This window comes from Nothoprocta perdicaria, unplaced genomic scaffold (assembly GCF_003342845.1).
Source record: "Nothoprocta perdicaria isolate Ctin4 unplaced genomic scaffold, notPer1 scaffold_133, whole genome shotgun sequence".
Lineage (NCBI taxonomy): Eukaryota > Metazoa > Chordata > Aves > Tinamiformes > Tinamidae > Nothoprocta > Nothoprocta perdicaria.
The window spans coordinates 1500867-1517566 of record NW_020454461.1 but is presented as its reverse complement, the minus strand read 5'-3'; the positions used below and the strand labels follow the sequence as shown (position 1 = coordinate 1517566).

The window sequence follows — 16700 nt, the reverse complement described above, 5'->3', positions numbered from 1 at the left end:
CAAATATCCGTGTCTTAGGAAAATATCTGCTATTACAAATGGGCTATTACTCTTGTATAATATTTTTCTAAAATTGTCCTCCRGGAAATAATCCCAGAGCATGGTTAATGTGTCTGTTTTTTGGAAAAGTAAAATTCTGTCCTTTGATTTTTCTTAAAAATATTCACCTTGTCATATTAACACAAAATAATTCAGATTATGTTGTGTAATATGTTTTTACCTTTAAAAATGGAAACTACATCTTCATATATCTAAACATCAGTAGTTCTATTAAATTGGTAATATAGAATCATTGTTTGTATATAATGCTGTAATTTCAAGACTGTCAGTGAGAAACGACTATTAGTTGTTGTTTATACTTTTTATATTCTTTTATTTCCTAATTATATGATTTATTCTATAAAGCCTGGTATCACTTTTTAATGTGAAAATTTTTAATGTGAAATAAGTGAACAAATAAGCTTGTGTTAGCTTTTATCCATAAATTGAAAAAGATCTTATGCAATCTAGAAGAGTTCAGAGATTGCAAGCAGAGATATATGCAGGTGCATAAATTATGTGTTAAGCACATATGTGCCTTTTAATTCTCAAATACATATTCTGCTTAGCTTTATGTGTTACTATAACAAAATGACAGGCCATGTAAAAATGCTGTATGTGTGTTTCCCAGAATTGGAAGGTCTGTCCTTTCAGACATATTTTGTCTGCATATAAATTGCCATTTTCTTTGGTACCATTCACTYCATCACATAATTGGATGAGGTAATGTTGGATTTCTCTTGAAATATTTCTAGCAGAGATCACTGATACAGATTCATCTATTTACCTCTGTTAGAAAATATTCAAATTATGCATTAGAATAGAATCAAAGACTCTGTGGTAACTGTAAATTAAGTAGAAATTCTGCTCCTCTTTCTCTAGAGGAATCGCAGAACAGGAGCAGTGAGTGCTCCCCATCAGTGCAGACCACGTTGTTACAGGCAGTAGTTAGGTGGCGTAATGGTATTCACATGAACGCAGATAATGTGATGTTTACAGCCACGTTTTGAATCTGTATTCTTATTAAATACAATGGTTGTTAGGGCAGAAGATGGCTGAGCATGAAGCCCRTCCTTCTTTAGGCCTTGGGTCTGCGCAGAGCGCGCCAGCTCCTCGCTGTTCCCTCAGMGGGAGGCAGGGTGCCTTCCCCCTGCTACCTGAACTACACTCATTAGAAAGGGCTTTTTTCAGTAGTCACTGCCTGCGGAGCAGCTCTRTGTGTAGCAGCAGCATGGGGAGACCCACTTAATTGGGAGGAATCTCAACAGGATGCTTGGAAGGACTTGCAGAAGGAAGTGAAGTGTCGAAGGTGACAGGGTAGCTTAGAGCAAAACTGTGATGATAGACATTCATCTCAATACTCAAGATAAGCAGATGTTTCAGAAAACTTAGAGTATATTTAGAAGGGAAGAAACAGCAATGTTATGCAAAAAGATGCTGTTTCACACTGACGTGAGGCTGAGCCTGGAGAGGAGCAGTGAACGTGGCTGACAGCAATCAAACAGCAAGGGACGGGGCTTAAAACTTGCAGGAGTCTTGCAGGAGATGAGGAAAAGCACTGCAAAAAGTAAATTAGTACATGCACGTTTCATGTTAGTATTAGTGGATGTAAATACGAGAGATTAACCCTATATGTATCTAGTATCTTCCAGCCTACATGCACTTGTATGAAAACTGTTGGGAATGTATAGCTTAACRTGTGCTATTTCAGGTGTTAAACTTTCAGAATGACATCACTAAGACTTTATATCATATCAAAACTGYATCGACAACAGATGTGCTACTTAAACCAGCAAGATTTATGCCAGTAACAATTTCAGAAACTTTGGTGGAATTTCCCTTTTCGTTAGTGCATGCGGATGTAGTCTTGTATGAACGGTTTAGTTCGTACATGTTTGAATCTCTTCATYTCTTTTCAGCTGTTTATCTCTTTTAGGATAGTTTTTTAGTCCTCAGTATTTGCACTGTAATATGAATAAACACTATAAAACTAACGAGAAGAACCTTTTGGCTTACCATGATCTTCACTATTTAAGTTGATATGAGTGTATTTTCTAATCATGAGTTTGAATTTATTTGTAAACACATTCTTGTGAATAATTCACATTCATTCACATTCATTTACTTTTATATCATAATCACTAGTAATATTAGAATATTAAAAACAATCTTTTCAGGCATTAAAATACTTTTGTAACTTTTTTTTTAGTTTTTATACTATTTAGACTATTTCCATTAAAAGTAAGTTTTTTAGGTACAATGTTATTTTTTTTTTCTTCTTGCATACTAACAGACCTATTTCTGTACTTTAGGAGCTAAATTTAGGAAGTACGTTGGCCATTCAGCACATGTAACCAATGTCCGTTGGTCCCATGATTTTCAGTGGGTTTTAAGTACAGGAGGTGCTGATCACTCTGTTTTTCAGTGGAGATTTATTCCAGAAGGTATAACAAATGGTATCCTCGAAACAGCTCCGCAAGGTAAAAATGATCTCCTCTGAATATTTCCTTTCAGATTTTTTTGTAAAGAAAAAAAATGCAGCAGTTTTTTGAATGAACAGAAAATGATTTTATAAATCCCATAGGTAGCATATACTTTGCATGTCTTAACATGACCCTTTACGTTTTATAGTCTATTATTTGTTTCATGCAGGGTTCCTTAAAAACTCTTTTGCAGACACCACTACTGTATGTTTAGGAATATGTTGGTAATATTTGTCAAATCATGTCAAAAAAGACATTTGAGAGGAGACTGCTAGATCAAAGTCAGTTTTCCTAAGCGGCCATCTAACTTGTCTTCAACTATCTGACTGTGAAATTTGAGTTATTAATTATCTGTTAATTGCAAATATGATAGCTGTTCTTTAGAGCTTTTTTTTTTAATATTCATGATAGAATATTCTACAAAAGTCATACAAACTACATGTTATTGAAAAGTGGAATCCTTTCAGCAAAAGGGAGAAAATCTCAGAATCTGCAGAATTTGGTCATAAACCTATGCTACGGTAAATGTTTAGATAAAAATCTTTAGAGAAAAAAAAAAAAAAGAAAAAAGAAAAAGACTTAATATTTCTTTATGTTTCCATTCCAAAGCCTACATACAGAACCATTACCCTCTCAGATGATGGAAATGTGCTAGTAACTGCTCAGTTCTTCATCCTGCCCCCTCGTGCCCCAGGCAGTGAAACAGGAAAAACAGACATGAAAGCTGACACATTCAATCAGCCTACATGATCTGTACAAAACTTCCTAAGCTTCTGAGGTTGTTACATACTGTTTGCATACAGTCTATATTATATGGAAATATAATATTGCATTTTGTTGTGAACAGATACCATTTTTTTTCCTTGTGTAGAGGGTAGTGTTGATTCCTACAGTGAAGAATCAGATTCTGATCTATCTGATGTGCCAGAACTAGATTCTGACATAGAGCAGGAAGCTCAAATCAACTATGATCGTCAGGTGAGTACAGATTAGTATACAGTGATGTAAATCCAATTGTCAGATGAGTTATCATGACTCTTCAGTGAAGATAAGTAAAAGATGTCTGCAGCTAATTCAGCACCCTACTTAAAGACTATTATTTTGACAATATTCAGCTTCTGACGCAACAATATACATAAAAACAGAGTTTACTCTCGCTGCAGATGAGGATTTAGAAGAGTTTGAAGAAAAAGTATTGGTGAATATAAAATTATATATTAGAATACAGAATGTATCTGAAAGAGTACAATTTTTAAACACAGTTTCTTGAGAGCTCGTTGCTATTCCTATTCCCATTGGAGCTGGAGAATACTCTTCAGTCCCATCAAATTCAGAAAGATATTTTTCAAAATGGAGTTTTTGTATGCCAATTGCAGCACATTTGAGGTATTCAGCCATCTTAATGAGTGCCAGTATATTCTGACGTATATTCTTTGGTTAACAGGTTCTTTCTAATTCGCAAGGACAACAGTATCTAAGAATTAACATCTCCGTCATTTTTAGGAGCCAAAATATTTTAAAAATTACTTAATATGCTTAACATTTTTTTCAATTTTCAGTACAACTGTTCTCTAAAATAAATCAAAATACATTGTTTTCATGGAAGAAGAAAACAATGCAAATGAGGATTCTTTTCATTTCTTGAGGCATGATATTATCCTATTCCATACTATAAGCTCATCTCTTGATATTGATTTATGACTATTATTGTCTAATTTTGATTAAGGAAGCACCTAATGTATATTCATTATCTTTTGATTTTAAAGGTTTTGAAATTCTGTTTAATTTTAATTAAACTTAACAGAATGATTCAGCCTGACTCACAGTCTGTCAGGGTGTAACACCGATTCTGCTGTGGCCAAAGAGCTTGCTTAGAATTCTCTTGGTTGCTTCCGTAAATAGGAAAAAWTGATAACAGTTTGGAATTGACTTATGTAATTCCCTTTATCTGCAAAGAATAACCCTATTTTTCTAACATAGTTGGATTTGGACAAGACTTCATTTCAAATTTTAAGTCCAACTTTTGATCTCTTAACACTCCCCTGCCACCAAAAAAGTCCACAACTCACAGTTATCTTTTTCTCATAATCATGCTGCAAATGCTTCTCTTTCTCTTAGAATTTTGGTGTTTTCTTTCCCAGTACCTTGTGTACTTCTGCCTGTGCCTTCAGTCATCTTTTTCACTTGGAGCCTTGTCTTCAGTAAAATCCCATCTATTACATAGCTTAGATTGTGYCTTGTTCTGTAAGAGCTCCATGTTTTGAATTGTGGCTTTTATTTCCTCAAAATATCATAACAACTTAAATTCATCTTAACTAAATGACATCTTATACCCTTCAGCTTTGCTGAAGTGTCGGGCTTGAGCACATTCCTCCTGTTCTGGACATTTAGCGGTTGCTTGAGGCCAATCCCTGCTATGAGCTGTCTTCAAGAATGAGCTGGAAAGATGTCATGGTGGAGGCTTCCTCCAAGTGGCTTCACAGCAGCTTTTAAACTAAAACTCCCTCCCTTGGCCTCCCCAGAGCTGTGTTGCAGCTTCACTGCAGCCATGCTTGTGCTTGACCCCGTATCCCACCGATTTGGACATGTCTTGGCTTTCTGGCTTGGCCTCAGATCTGCCTTGTCATGGTGGCCAGTACCTGGCAATCACTGGGCTGTCCAAATTCAAACTCTTAGAGACCAGCAACCGTCCCTGGTTACTGTCTCAGAACCACATCCTGAATTACTGATTTGACTTCCTCATTTGACGTTGGACCTGCTTAATCACATGGGCTTGTCTGGTGACCTGGACTCCTGGCCCAACGTGGTTACTGTCACCAGACCTGCTGTGCCCGCATCGCTGCACCCTTGCCAGCAAGGCTACGCTCTCAGCTGGCTTTGTCCTCATGCTCAGCTGCTAGCTCCATTTCTTTCAGGGAGCAAGTTTGCCTTACTGTTCCTTGGCGTGARGCTTCCCAAATGGCACCATAACATTACATTTGCACAAGTCTATTAAAAAACATTATTCAAGTCACAAAGTTGCATAAGGCTTAGCAAATGCCATGATAAATCACAGTTTATCTCTTTTTAGGTGCATGGATTATGATTACTTACTCCTTTTCTGCAGACCTTCTGCCTCGTTCGGTATGCAGGATCCTTAGTGCTTTGACAGGAAGATATTCAATCCTTTCTTATTCATCAGTCAGTTTCATGGCCTTTGTTACTGCCAAACATGTCCCTGAAGGCAGAAGTATTACCTTCCTCATTAATATTACCATTCTATTCATTATACTGAGAGCTTTACAACGTTGATCTGTATTGCAGAATATATGGAAATATGGTATTATCATTGTTTTCAAGGCAAGGAAACAGGAAATATTGGTATTTATACTGCTGCCTCTCTTCTTAGTCTGGCTTTTATCTTAAATACCCAGCACCTAATTTTCACTGTCATTATAAGTAGATTGTGATCTGTCAGCTTGAGCCGTTATCTTATTTATTGCAATGGTGAAAGGTCACAAATGCTCCAAGCTAGAGCTGGGATCCTGTACTAGGAATTTAGTATATAAAAAATGCACAATAAGCTGCTCAAGTTCAAGTTGGTTTGGGTGGAATGCTTGTCCTGGCCTCCTCCTTTTCTTCTCCTTCTCCTGAATTTTCTTCTGGTTTCAAATCGGCATTCTCCTCCACACTGTTTATATGCCAAAAGTGACATCTGGAACTAAAAACTAAAATGAAAAAATAGCTATAGGAAGTTACACAGCAATATTTTGAGCAGATTAATGCATGACAAAGTGTGCAAGTTAAAATAGAGGCTTTTACAGGAAGCATGAGACAAGCTTAATCATAGGTTGTATTTTGTATTTTTATTAGAGTAAAACATTTGCAAATGCATGTGGAAACTTAAAAACATGAATCCTCTTTTGAAAAGTGTTTTTTGCAGTTGTTTTTGTCTTTTAACTTTCAATAGCTGAAATAGTACAAAGGTTTCTAGTAATTTAGACACATTAGAAAATGTTAATCCTAATAATGTGTTTCATGAGTAGCATCCACCGAGGAGCAAGAGTAAATGGATCAAAACACTCAGAACAGAGTACAGTACATTTGAGTACCAGGGAAAATATGTCAAGGCTCTAATGACCTACCATTTCACAAGCTCATCTCAAATTATATGAACATCTGTCTAGTGAAAATCCAGGACTCCATTTCTGCAGTCAGATGGATTATGTGGGATTTTGTGAGAACAGCAATTTCATTGTCCATTTGCAGAAAAACAAGAAATGTAGATACAGAAAACAAATAATTTAAAGTCGCATTTCAGTCTTATAYTGGATGTGGCTGGTGCCACAGCCAGTTGAGCATTGTTGCAGGGTTTCAGCATTATGAAAAGATTTAAATGTAAAATATTTTATTTCCTTAATATATTTATAAAGCTATCATTGTACTTCAGGATTCTGGAAACATTTGCAAATCACTTATGTGCTTTCCTGTGTATTTCACCATAAACTCTAGGTATAATTAATTCATTACATTCACCTTTGAGTAAATAAATATATATATATATGTATGTATGTGTGTATATATATGTGTATACACACACACACTAAGCACAATGTGAAAATTAAAAGATGCTTAAGGACAATAATTAAAATCCTTTTTACAAAGTGACAGTGGAATCTTCTAAAATAAGTGTACTCTTCCACTTATGCTCCAGGCCACGCATATGTGAGGGGACTTCACTGTCTGGAAAAAATTTTTATTATGTTGTGTGGGCTGGGAATAGTGRCTTATGCTGTGTTTTATCTACTGAATGTCACATTAACATATATTAAATTCCCATACTGAAAAGGAAGTTACTGATTTGTGTATATATACAAATATGTAGAAAATGATCATTAACATCATTTCAACATTATTCTTTAGGTTTACAAAGAAGACCTACCTCAGCTGAAACAACAAAGTAAAGAGAAAAAACATTCTGTACCCTTCCTTAAAAGAGAGCGAGCACCTGAAGACAGTTTAAAATTGCAGTTTATACATGGGTATGGTAATATTAGTTAACACTTTTTTTTTTTTTTTTGTCATTGGTGGTGCTATTGGTTATAATAGTGTAGCATTGGTGCTACACTATTATAGTGTAGTATATGTTATAGTATTATAGTGTAGTATTGGTGGTGTCATTGGTTATAATAGTGTAGCAACATAAAAAATGAGTAGTAAAACAATATTGCAGTTTATAAAATTACCTCTTAAACTAATTGTTGACTGTGATTTATGCTTTCTGGCTCAGAGATTTTCTGATAAGTTGATTATGTTTGCTGAAATTTGTAAAAATGCTTGATAGATTTATCCTGTAACCCAAGTTCCTRTAAAAGTTTTCTGGATATAAGTGTGCATGAATTTCATGTTCTTTCAGTGAAATCTGTACCAATTTAGGAGTTTGGTACATTTCATGAATGCCTGCTCTTAGTGGAAGTAATCTCTCTGTGTATGTGCTAAGGTATTTTCAAGCCAGCTGACGCTTCAAGTGGGCAGTGACACAAAGTTGGGCTTTTCAAGTCAACGCCCGACTTGTTTGCACAACTTGTTGCACAAAATACAAGAATAYTTTTGAACTACTTATTTAAACTGTTTTGTATTTATTTCAGTTATAGAGGCTATGACTGTCGGAATAATTTGTTCTACACACAAACTGGTGAAGTAGTTTATCATATYGCTGCTGTAGCTGTTGTATATAACAGGCAACAACACACCCAAAGACTGTATCTTGGTCATGATGATGACATTCTCAGTCTGACCATTCACCCAGTCAAAGACTATGTTGCTACTGGTCAGGTGGGTATTAAAAGTGATGATCTTGGCAATATACAGAAACAGTTTTCCTTTATGATTTATAATCCAGAAAAAAATTTGGTTCTCTTTGACCTTTAGTGGGACATTTCCTACTAAATATCAGTAAACTGTATATTGGTTCCTATGTGCCTGCCAAACTATTTGGGARCTTGGAACTATTGGACTCTTGAACTTGGAACTATTTGAAGCAATATGCCATCACTATTATATTATTCCTAAATAACAGGAACACTGGAAGTTGAATGATGCAGCCTTGCARAAGTCTTTTATTTACTTTGAATCACTCTTTCAGGTGTAAAATGTGGGGGTTTAGCTCYGTCCTAGAAACTTCTCAGATTTCATTAGTCAATCTTAATAATTTTGCACTGTGGCAGCATTTGGAGAGATAGAGGTTTCTCTATGTTGGGCACTCGACTGCAGAAAGTAAGGAAAAGTGCTTGGAAGTATTTAAGCAGAGCAGTCTAGCAACTGTTTAAGTGGTGGTCTTCAACATGAATTATCATGTCAACAAAACAGGGCTAAATCATGAAGGTCCTTAAAAAAAGAAGTGAAAGTTCAGAGGACACCACTAGACAGACCTAAAAATAGGACTTATTTGATCAGAATGATGAAGTGGCAGTTTGAATGGCAAAGTCTCAGTACTGGAAGCCAGCATTCCGGTTGTTATTAATCAAGATAATTGCTTAGATGGTGATGTCAGTGCAGAGAATAATCAGATGCTGCATTATTTCTTTGCAAAGAAGCAGTGAGATTTGGGTTTGGACTCCAGCATAGCTGTGTAGATGTGAATGGTGGGCAGCTGAATGAAAGATGACGCTCACAATTTGAATGACTAAGAGGCTAAAATTGCCCACATTGATGAGAATTAGAATTAGAGAAGCTAAAAGAGCTCCATTTAGAGAAATTGAATTTAAATTGATGGATGGAGTTCTGTTAAGAAATATCAGAAGAAAGGAAGAACTCTTGATATACCATCATAAAAGGGAATCCAACCATTTATGAACATAATCATTCCAAGACACAGTGTAGACAAGACAGAGAAAAACAAGAGTAAAAAGTGGAGTCCTTTCACATTTATTAGTCAGGAGGAAAATGAGGAAATGAACCTGATAACTGAATGACCCTAGACATGTGAGATGATGCTATGAAAACAACAGGAGGATGATAATTCAGGGTTGGTAGGCTAGGTGGCCTTTGGGATGAGAGAATATGACTGTTCTTTGTGTAGCTTTGAAGGAAGCCAGTACCTAATGAACAGGAATATAACTCTGTGAGCAAGAACCTTCCGCTTCTTGGGGAAAGGTAGAAATCAGTTTGGAGAAAATACAAATGTGAGAGTCCAGATACTTTCAGGATGTGACATAGAAGAATATGGAAGTATTCCCAGGAAGCGAAAGACTTTCCATCAGACAGAACGAAAGCTGGAGTCAAATGTTTGTTTTGGTTCTTGTAATGTCAGGAAGATAAAGAAACCTCGTGAAKCAGGATATGAGGGAAATTAGGATTATATACACTGCTGCTAGGTATAAGCACAAGGAAACCTTTTAGTGTCGATGACTGGGGGAAAATAGGAGAATGAATGCTGTGTGTATAGATGCAGAGTAGAAGGGAAACGGTAAATTGGGGAAATTAACAGCGAAGAAAGTGAAGACTGAAACAGAGGAGAACAGAAAAACTCTTCTTATCTTGAAGATAAAACAGAGCACATGGAAAAGTAGTTACCTCTGGAGGGTTTTGAAGTTGTGAGAGTGCTAATTACTGGTATTCGCATGCTTTGAACTTCTATGAGCAAATATTCTGACTAGCCCTCTTATTTAGGTTGGAAGAGATGCTGCTATTCATGTCTGGGACACACAGACACTTAAGTGTTTATCACTGCTTAAAGGCCAGCATCAAAGAGGAGTGTGTGCACTGGATTTTTCGGGTAAGTAACAACCAACATTTATCTAAATGATTAATTAAAAAGCAATCCTCAGACTTAAATTTTAATTTAATTTGAATAGCTATGATGATAGCTGATTCATATAAAAGGACCTTTTTACAATGACACAAAGTTTACATAAGAGCTTGCAGGTAACTTTGATAAAAAACAGTTTGTGCAGCAAAATCAAACATGGGGCATTTTCTCAGTTGATCAATGATTGATTTTTGTGATGTCTACTACATAATACCAAACACTTTCTTAAGAAATGTGTAAAGAATTCCTTATGTTCTCGATCACACTTATAAAACAGGACTATAAAACAGTTTTATTTCTACTGAACTGACTCATATAGCAGTATTAGAACAGGCATCTTGGTGTTTATCCCAGAGATGAAATTAAAATTTGAAATTGCTGATCCATTCTCTCTGGTGTGTAACCTAGCCCTGAAAATAGATTTGGTACCAGAAGAAAGGCAATGGATAAGAATGATCTGATAGATAGAGTATTTGTACATGTTCATGTTTTTTCTTTTTTTCCATTTGGATCACTAGTCAAACAAATACTAGTATATTTAGAACATACTTTGTTTTACATTTTAAGCAGAAGATAGATTCCTCTGCCAGTAGTTATGGCCTGTTGATTAGAAACCATGTACCTCTTTAAAAAGCATAAAACATTAACTGGACATGTACTCTGTGGGCATAGATTTGTATAAAAATATCAAAACTATTTTTTKTTAAGTAACACTCATTGGCATCAATGCCTAAAGCTGGCACTGCTTTAGGTCCCAAGGTTATGCATTACTGAAGTGCATGACTTTTCCATYTCCTCATAAATGGCTTTAGTCACGATCCGTGGCACTGACAGGAACAGCTAGGTGTGCCAGCATGCACCTAACGGCAGGATCAGGGTGCTAGTTTGGGCCTATGCAGGCAGTTTTCGTTGTTTTAATAATAGTTATTTCTAAATTACTTTCAGGTCCCACTGCTTGAAACTTAAAAAAAMCCCATACCTCCTTTGGCTGAAAAAGTCTTTGATCCACATACTGGTAGCTGACTCAGTATTAGCTTTTCTCCCTGCTCTTTCTCACTTTCCAAAGCTAATGCTGTTTGCCACTACTGCATACCAGGCTGGATCACTTTTGTAGAACCATTCTGATCTCATAGGTCTGAGCTTAAAATTGTATTCATGCAGGGTTTGGTTGTGCCCTCTGGTGGTGGATTTAACGTCCATAGTTTGGGATATTAGTCAGAATGTTTGGCATGTAGTAGTGCCAAGATCACTGTTCAAGGGAACAAAGTTTAAATGTGTTTTTAATTTTAAAAAACCCCCACCATGTTCCCTTTTCCAGAATTGATTTATCCTTGAAAATAATTATTGTTGACAAAATATATATACATTACCTTTTTAAAAAAACACATATTACTGCATATATATCTTTCAGATCAGCTGTTTTATTTGGCTGCAGCTACAAGAGGGTAGCATATTCTTACTGATTCATTTTTTTTTCTTACTAACGTTTTATGACTGCTTGTTTGTATCTTTATTTTCATTATTTCTCTATAAATGCTGTTTAGGTTTCCTATCTTGTATTTAGACTTTATCTTTTCCTGCCTATATATACTCCATCCTTCTAGGCCTGTTTAATTCAGTCCAAACCTTTTTCCTCTCTCTGCTGCCTGATGAAGTCCCCATTTTCCTTCTTGGCTTGCTTCTCAGAACTCAGTCCTGTAAGATGCTGAATACTGTGATCCAGTCCAGCTATTGCAAAGACCTGTAAAGCCTCATGACCTCTGAAGTAGTCGCAATGGTGTCCTTTATGCCAGTGACACTCTTCCTGTTCCTTGTAGTTAAATACGCTTAAATATGGAGCCCATCAACACCTATTAACTGCTGCAAAATGCTAAATCATTGCTTTCATTCACACCTTTGGCTCTCTTCCCAGCTGTCTGTTGTCTCCATGTTTATCTTTTCTCCAGTTAAAAAAAGAAAATCTTCTACAATTTATAAAGTTCAAAACTCTTATCAAATACATCAGCAATTACATTTCAGTTGTTTTCATGAAAAAAATTTCATGAAAGTAGTTTGTCTCTTAAAGATTAATAATGATCTTGTTTRTCCTCAGTCTGCACACATAGCAAGGACTCCAAAATATGTTCAAAATCCGAGTGGAATTTTGTTCTTGCTTTTTTTTTTTCCTTTCATTATCAGTGGTCCTGTTTCTTTCCTACAGTAGATGAGATTATAGCAGTTAATTTTAGCTTTATAACATTCCGTTTTATTTATAGATTCATTTCCTACTAACTTTAATACTTCGTATCACTATTCAGTAATTAGTTCTTTCACCATTACAAAAAACAAATATGATCTGATAATAAATATTTCCACTAAAGTGTAACTTGATTTTGGAGCACTTGAACTTCATGAAGTTGACTTTCATTGTCTTGTTTGATCAAATACAGGAACAACATACAGGAACTTTTTGTTTCTGCCTTTGGGAAAGGTCAATTGTTCGATAAGGAATAAGAATATAACCAAAACTTAYGTAGCTCAGACATAAAAGCATAATGCAAGATGATGAAGTCAAAGAACACATTTCTAGCCAAGAGCAGTGTGTTTGGTAATGATCTAGTTATAAAATTAAGCAAAATGTCTTGTTACTATCTATAACAAAACCCGTTTGGTTGATGATAAATGCAATGCAATCTTTAGTCATTGCAGTGGTAAAGAGGCAGCCTAGGTCACGGCTGAGACCRGTGCTCTGTGAGTGAGATCTCTGGTTTCCAGTTTGAAAGGCCATCACTTACCAGGTATCCATCCTGGTCCTAAGCACTGGAGCATGCATCCTCCTTTCAGCATGTATAGCCYGCAGTCATCTTGAGAAGTCAGGCGTGCTGATGTGTCCCTCAGTTCAGATGTCCGATTCTGTGTGCAGTCTGCTGCAGGGACTGAAGGCCAGCAGTGAGCCTGAATCCTAAACTCTCAGAGTGTTTGCTCCTTTTCTGGAAAATGTTCCGTCTCAGCAGATGAATAATAAGAATAAAATTGCATCAAAAAAAATGTGGGTGAGGAATATTTGACAGCCGTGAAAATGTGCTGAAGATAGCTATAAAGGTATTCTACAATATATTTTTAGATATAGTCCATTTTTCTAGTCTAATTATGGCTAGCTGTATTGGCAAATTCAGTTAAAAACTTGAGCCTACACCAATTCCTATCTATTTTTAGTCACCAAGCCAAAACTTGTTTTTTTTGTACAGTTGTACTGAGGAAAACAAAGATGAAATCATTAACAATTTATTGCCCACCATTAAGACTCATTTGGYCTTTACACCTCTACTTTATCCCAGATTCATCCGACTCCTCATTGGTCTCTCTAACTGGTTTATGCCTGTGTCTCTGTGTTCTTTTCAGTGAATTACTCCTCAGTGTTTTCATCTCCATCTTTAGGTTCCTCTTCAGCATTCACATATTTGATGTCGCGTTTGAAACAGAATTAACGAACACGATGAAAACCTTTAATTTCTTAGTCCTGAACTTTGTTCATTTGACATTCATCTGGAAAACTTTTGCACCTCCTGTTTGTTATCAATAAATGAATTATTAAAATAGCAAACTTCAAAACAATTCAGTGCTACAGCGGAYGTGGAAGCAGTCCACATAGTCTAGGTAGTTTGTTCCATAGATTTTTCATTCATGGAAAAAAATGGTGGCTGTGCCCTTTCCTGGCAATATTCTTTGTTTTGTTTCAAAGGTTTGAAATGTTATATTGCACATGTACCCATACAGCTTTGCAGACAGGGCTTATTTCCTGGTTTGCACTATTCTATTTACACAGTTTTAATTTCCAGATAACATCGGTACAGTTTGTAAAGTTCTATTTTATATTCGCCACAGGGATATGAACAAAGATAAGGCAACATTTTTCTCTTACTACTCAGATACAGAACTTGAAAACAAATCCATTTCCCAGATCATGGTCTGATAAACAAAGGTGGGTACAGGAAATCTAGATAGTGAAGGAAGTTGAATTTTCCCCCATATCTGCAGAACATAATGGGAGATATTACACATCGCTTTGTGAAGATCAGCTGGCCCATGAAGTCCTGCATTTAATACGCTGTAAAMTGTCCTCTATGGTTAAAAGCCTCAATCTTCCAGTTAGGCATATGGCTTTGCAGGTTTCCAAGCAGATATATAACTTCCAACTCTGCACAATTTAACTACACTTTTTCCTACGTTCAGCTTCCCCACCACCACGGTGTGTGGAGAATCACTTTTTTGAGTCTTAAGTGCTACATCTCTTTCACATTCTAAAATACCCAGCTTTGGTTATAAAGCATCCCTTGAAATTCAGTGTACAGTATGTTGGTTGTGTCCATTGCCTGTTATATTTTCAGTTAAAACCCTAGCACTTTTAACATGAAATATTGCTTTTGTACAGCTGATGGGAAATGTTTGGCATCTGTTGGGTTAGATGATAATCATGCCATTGTGTTTTGGGATTGGAAAAAAGGAGAAAAGCTAGCAACAACCAGGTAAGAATACAACGTGGTATGAATGCGCTCTGTGATTATGTTTTTCTGAATAACATGATCCACACATATTATCTAGATTATAGAAATAAACAGAAGACATATCTTAAAAATGTGCAGTGTTTCTGAGCTATATGTCTATATCAAAAATCTTGGATCTCGTCAACTATTTCTACCTTGAGTTCTTTAGCCTTCCTGCTGGGGTAGCTGCACTAATATTATTTCTCATGTAGTAATTTTAATGCTCAGCCAATATTTTTTTTCTTTTTATTATCTCTTGATTCAGGGCATAAGTCATAAGAGATGTTTTCCTTCATGCACTAACTAGGTGATATGTTGGTTACACCAGTCTACATCTGCTGCTTACTATTCTAAAAAGAAAGATTTCCTCTAACATAAATAGATTTTCCAGATCTATTTGCCTTCCTTCTGAATGAGATTTTTCTGAGATATTTCCTTTTATATTTACTAACAGAAAGCTTGAATATTATCGCCATGGTGCTGAAGGAGCTTTTGCTTTTTGCAATTGTTTGAAGAGACCAGTGTTGGAATATGATTGAGTTATAGTTTGCATGTTTGATTTTTTTGTCTTCTAAAATCTTTAATTGTGGCAGTTTATTAAACTAGCTGTACATGCAAGAAGATTCAAAGTCTTTGTTTGGGAATCTGGTTTGTGTCTTATTCCCATGCAAATCAAAAGTAACTTTCAAATCAAGATACTTAATAGGCACATCCTAATGTGCCAAATGTCGGCCGCTATGTAATGTTTACCATTTGTTATCTAGAAATTATTAATATAGCAACAAATAAGTGTCTGCAAAAAGCATTTATTTTTAGTGTCATGTGATGACATGTTCCAGAATTTTCGAATGGCAGTACTATCCCTTAGAGCTATACCATCATTGAAGAGATAATGGTTTTAATTTAAGTGTGTGTGTACATGTCCTGTACACTATATTCACTATATAATATTCACGATATACCTTCAAAATAGGACAGCAAGATTTTAAATCCTGCTAAAAATGTGCAGTATAGGTCACCCTTAGCGACAGTCCTGTCTGTGTTGTAAAACAAGACATTTTAATTTGCTTTCCAGTCCTAGCCTCCCTGTCTCTAGACAGATGGTGCTGCAGATTCAKAAGCTGAGAAATACCTTATATGTTTCCATGGAGAACTTCTAAGATTTTAAAAACAAGATAAGGGCAGGCTCTAGAGGCTCTGTGTCTCTGCTCATGATGGAGGTATAAAATTAATACTCAGGATCTTTCAGTGTATAAAAATATGTGTCCTAAATGTATCTACTGTTATTGCRAATCTCTAATTTTCAAAATATGTAGGATTCTTGCAGAGATACACAAGATAATAGTTTTCCATCTAGAATGTTCCAATTTATATTATTATTTATTTTTAGGTAGTGCCTACAGGCTAGTCACCCTTTCTGGTTAGGACAACAGAATATATATAATAGAGAAAATTGAGTAGGAGAGTTTATGTCTAAATTTTAAGCATTACTAAAAAGAAGAATTCATCTAGAGGATAAAATCTGAAAAATAACTTCACTGTGTACAAGCATTTGTTATGTTTGTTTTGTAGCTATTTGATTTTTTCTGTGAATATTCTTTTGCTTAATGTTCTTAAGGTGAATTACTTCAGCATGATGTCTTAGTTTCCCTTTCTTGTCTCAGTCTTCAGGATGCATTTTTATTTCTTTCAGTTCTTCACTAGATAAATCATATATGTTAGCTTTATAAACTGTCTAGTTTCGTTAAAATCCTTGTTGAGTGTCCGTCTGCTGTTAGAATCCAAACCGATCTGAGTTTCCTTTATCTTTTCATGCCCTGCATGCTGGCACGGTGCTGGTTGTACTTGGTCGGAGGGTTTTGTGGT

At 35.8% G+C, this 16700-nt stretch overlaps 1 protein-coding gene across 1 annotated transcript in view; it reads left to right on the top strand.

Moving 5' to 3' along the window:
- Window positions 1-16700, top strand: part of EML6 (echinoderm microtubule associated protein like 6) — a 108772-nt gene that overhangs the window by 50942 nt on the left and 41130 nt on the right. The window contains exons 11-16 of the mRNA XM_026033824.1: window positions 2352-2519; window positions 3394-3500; window positions 7425-7543; window positions 8150-8336; window positions 10173-10278; window positions 14723-14816. Coding sequence (XP_025889609.1) covers window positions 2352-2519; window positions 3394-3500; window positions 7425-7543; window positions 8150-8336; window positions 10173-10278; window positions 14723-14816 — 781 coding nt within the window. The remainder of the gene's footprint in view (window positions 1-2351; window positions 2520-3393; window positions 3501-7424; window positions 7544-8149; window positions 8337-10172; window positions 10279-14722; window positions 14817-16700) is intronic.